The 3,618-nt window shown below is 56.8% G+C and overlaps 1 protein-coding gene across 1 annotated transcript; it reads right to left on the reverse strand.

The window, feature by feature from the left end:
• Window positions 1-1,877: 1,877 nt before the first annotated feature.
• Window positions 1,878-3,136, reverse strand: ARL4C (ARF like GTPase 4C). Its single transcript, XM_080932914.1, has one exon. The coding sequence runs from the start codon at window positions 2,675-2,677 to the stop codon at window positions 2,099-2,101; it is 579 nt and encodes a 192-aa protein (XP_080789040.1). The 5' UTR covers window positions 2,678-3,136; the 3' UTR covers window positions 1,878-2,098.
• Window positions 3,137-3,618: the final 482 nt, after the last annotated feature.

Genomic DNA, 3,618 nt, shown 5'->3' on the forward strand with positions numbered 1-3,618 from the left:
ACAGATCCTGCAGGCTGCTAACCACTGCTTAGCTCTGTGTACAAAAAGACCAGTAAATTGGAGGGCTACCAAACACACAAGAAAGAATCATGGGCCGCTAGATTTCAGCTTTAAAAACAATCTCCTAAGGGTCAGGTTTCAAGCAGGAAGCCATGATTTCTGCCTATGGTTCTTCAATTGACTCCTAGAGTGTCAAGGACAATAGGGACGGGCTCATACGGTGGCCAACTCCGTGCTCACTCACAACCATGGCTGCCTTTGCACAGCAATGTGTTGCCATGGAGGGAAACAGAAAAATCCTACCCTAAAAACATGGATCCAGAGGGGTAGATTAAAAGAAAAACAAACAATATCAGTTGTGAATTTCTCCTTTGATACTGTGTTTCCAGATAAACGACAGCTTGCAACAAGCCAAGACTCACTCCTGATTATAAAGGACTTTTTAAAATTACCTTATTAAAAAATATGTCTTTATTCTTTCACTTTATCTATTTTCCAAAGCCTCTTTCAAGTAAACTGTGAAGTGCCTGAGTACTGGTGAGCATGACGTCACAGCCCGCTCCTCTCTCAAGCACGCATTGTTGTTTGCTTTTAGCCAAAGCGCTGGCTGGCTCCGAGGCCAGGCCGGCTCCCACAGGGTGATTTCCGAAGGACTTCATCCTTCAGACTGTTCCTCTCAATCGATTCCATGCAAACGGGGTCAGCTTTTACAAGGTGGGGTTTTATTCTTCTGGGGAATGACATCCAATAGTCTAACGACACATTTTGAGTAAAAATACTGAAACCAGATAGGCTACAAAGACCCAGCTCAGAAATCTGAACATGTCTCTACTTGCCGTGCCAAGGGCCACAAAAGGGCAGAGTCTTTTTCTTCTAAGGTGAAGATAATTCATTTGTGGAAGTGGTCTTTAAGAAAAAAAATGTCTGAAACCTATCACCACGTGGTTATTATTATCAGACCCCCCTCCCCCTTGTTAAGAAAACCATTTTGCAATTCAGCACACATCTGTAGCTAGTGTGGTCCTCCAAACCAATCAGTAGGCTGAGAGATTTTTAAATTCCACCCAGAGGGTTCAGTTTTTATGCCGATTATGCAGTGCCAAGTGCACACACACACACACACGCACACACACACGCACACACGCACACACAAACACACACAGCATTAATGTCGAGAACCTCACCCTTCAAACACCTGTACTGCCACCACCTCCAATGATTTTCTGTTCCTCTTTGTTTTATTGGTCTCTTATGGGAGAATGACCTACTCATAGACCGGGCCTAGGCCATCTGGAAGAGGTCTCATCCCAGGCTGAAAAGCAGTTCTCAACAAAACCACACACACCCACCCCTGGAAAGTGGCGTCTTCCAGGCCATCCCCAGCCAAGTCCAGAAGCAGAGCATCCTGGGCCCTCCAGCTGACGCATGGTCCCAGGCAGTCCTCTGGATGGCCCCAGACCACCACCTCCTTTGGGCCCAGAGCAGGACAAATGAAATTGCAACAGGGACCTGCCCTGTGACATAAAATTACTCAGTTTCCATAGCTCCAGAATGAAGGAGCGGTCATCCCCACCCCCCATCAGTACACCCCAGTGCCAACCCGTTCCATTCCGGGTATCCCCAGGGTTCTGTGTGAACTGCATACCTCAGGTAACTCACACGTGATTCCCCCGCAGTGGGGGCTGGGCAGCCTGAACTTCTGGCCCTGCTGGAGCAAGAAGAAATCGCTTTTGTCTCTCTGACATCCAAGCTTCCCACCTGGGGCCAGAGGGCACACCACGGGACCCTTGCGACCTCACGTCCACTCCCCACCAGTCCCCCCCGCCCTCACCCCGCCCGTAGCTCAAGCATTTAGACAAAAGGTCCTCTGAGCTGGGGTGGGGGGTGGGGCAGGTGACGAGATGGGTGGTTATGCAGCCTCCACACCCGGGCTAAGTCTCCAAGTCCTGTATTTGGATACAGAGATCGGGTTTTAAAAATTCGAATCATCGCTTTGGTTCGTTGTCTTTGTTCGCGGGTTCTCGCACAACCCAGACGTCCATTCATTCACTCACTGGCTCGCTTACTCAGCCTCGCTCCAGATCGCTGCTTGAGCGCATTACCGCTTCTTCTTCTGCTTGAGAGACTTCCTGCGTTTCAGGATCATCTCATAGAGCTTGTCCATACCCTCGGTGAGGCCCTCGCCGATGATGGCGCACGCCGGCTGGACATGGTAGGTGGTGGCCGGGATGAGCTCGTGCAGCGCCAGTTGCTTCTCAATCTCCGCCACCGGCAGCGACTTGGGCAGGTCCTGCTTGTTAGCGATGACCAGCAGCGGTGTGCCCTGGTTCTCGGCAAACTTGGTCACCTTGTGCAGCTCCGTCTTGGCCTCCTCCAGCCGGTCCACGTCCACCGAATCCACCACGTAGATGATGCCGTCCGTGCAGCGGCTGTAGGACTTCCACAGCGGCCGGAGCTTCTCCTGGCCACCCACGTCCCAGAAGTGGCAGCTGATGCCCTTGGCAGTGCCGTTGCTCAGTTTGATCTTCTCGGTGTTAAAGCCGATAGTGGGCACCGTGTTCACAAACTCGTTGAACTTGAGCCGGTAGAGCACGGTGGTCTTGCCGGCCGAGTCCAAGCCCAGCATAACGATGTGCAGAGACTGGAAGGCCGAGATGTTGGAGGAGATGTTGCCCATGGCTCCTCGCTGCGGCGCTGGCCACTGCGGCTGCGGCGGGAGGGCGCCGCCCCCCCCGAGCAGTCACAGGCCCACTGCGGCCCGGCGCACCTGGGCCCCGCCCGTTGCTGGACCCGGTGGGGCTTCGGCGTCCCCGAGGCGCTCCGCCAGGCGAGGCTTAGACTCGGAGGGGCCCGCTCCCTGGCCCGCCCGATGCGTGCTCCACGGGCATCTTTCTCCCGAGGCTTTGTCTCCCGCGCAGCCGCCTCGGACCGACGCGGCGGTGTAGGATGTCTGCGCCCTGCGCTCTAGCCCGGCTCGATCTGCAGCTCTCCCGCGCCGCGGCTCTGCAGCAACCTCTGGTCTCGGCTCACCTCGGAACCGCTCTAGCTCTGGCTCCCCGGGAGCGCCGTGGAGGCGCAGGCGTGGCGCGGGCTTCCCCGGCGTCCCGGTCAACGTTGCTGCCTTGCTGTCCCTGCAGTATTCACGCTGCTGCTACCGCCGCCGCCACCGCCACCAGCCTGCTGCGGCCGGAGGGCGCCGGCCCCGCCCCTCTAGTCCCTCCCACTAACCACGCCCCTTGCCTGACACGCCCCGCGGTCTCCCGGGGTCAGGCGGGGTCTTCTCGGTCGGTTGCGTCTTTTCGCGCGCTCCTATCGTTCGAAACTCGCCCAGGCCACCCTTCCCGCCGGCCGCGCACAGACTGTGGCCTGGGCCGGGGACTCTTCCTCTCCAATCCGGTGACGCGTCTTTTAAAAATAGCTCCGGGCTCCGGAACCCCCGCCCCGGGCCTAGCCCGCAGCTGGCCGGGCAAGGGCAACGACCGCAGAGGGCTAGGGCGGTGAGACTGCGGCACCGGCACCGACGCAGGAGGGCGGAGGAGAAGAGCTGACCTCCTGCAGCCTGCTGCCGCTCACTCCTCCTAACCCATTTTCACCCCGTGGTCTCACGCTCCTTGGTGC

Source organism: Micromys minutus (assembly GCF_963924665.1).
Source record: "Micromys minutus genome assembly, chromosome: 19".
Taxonomy (NCBI): Eukaryota; Metazoa; Chordata; class Mammalia; order Rodentia; family Muridae; genus Micromys; species Micromys minutus.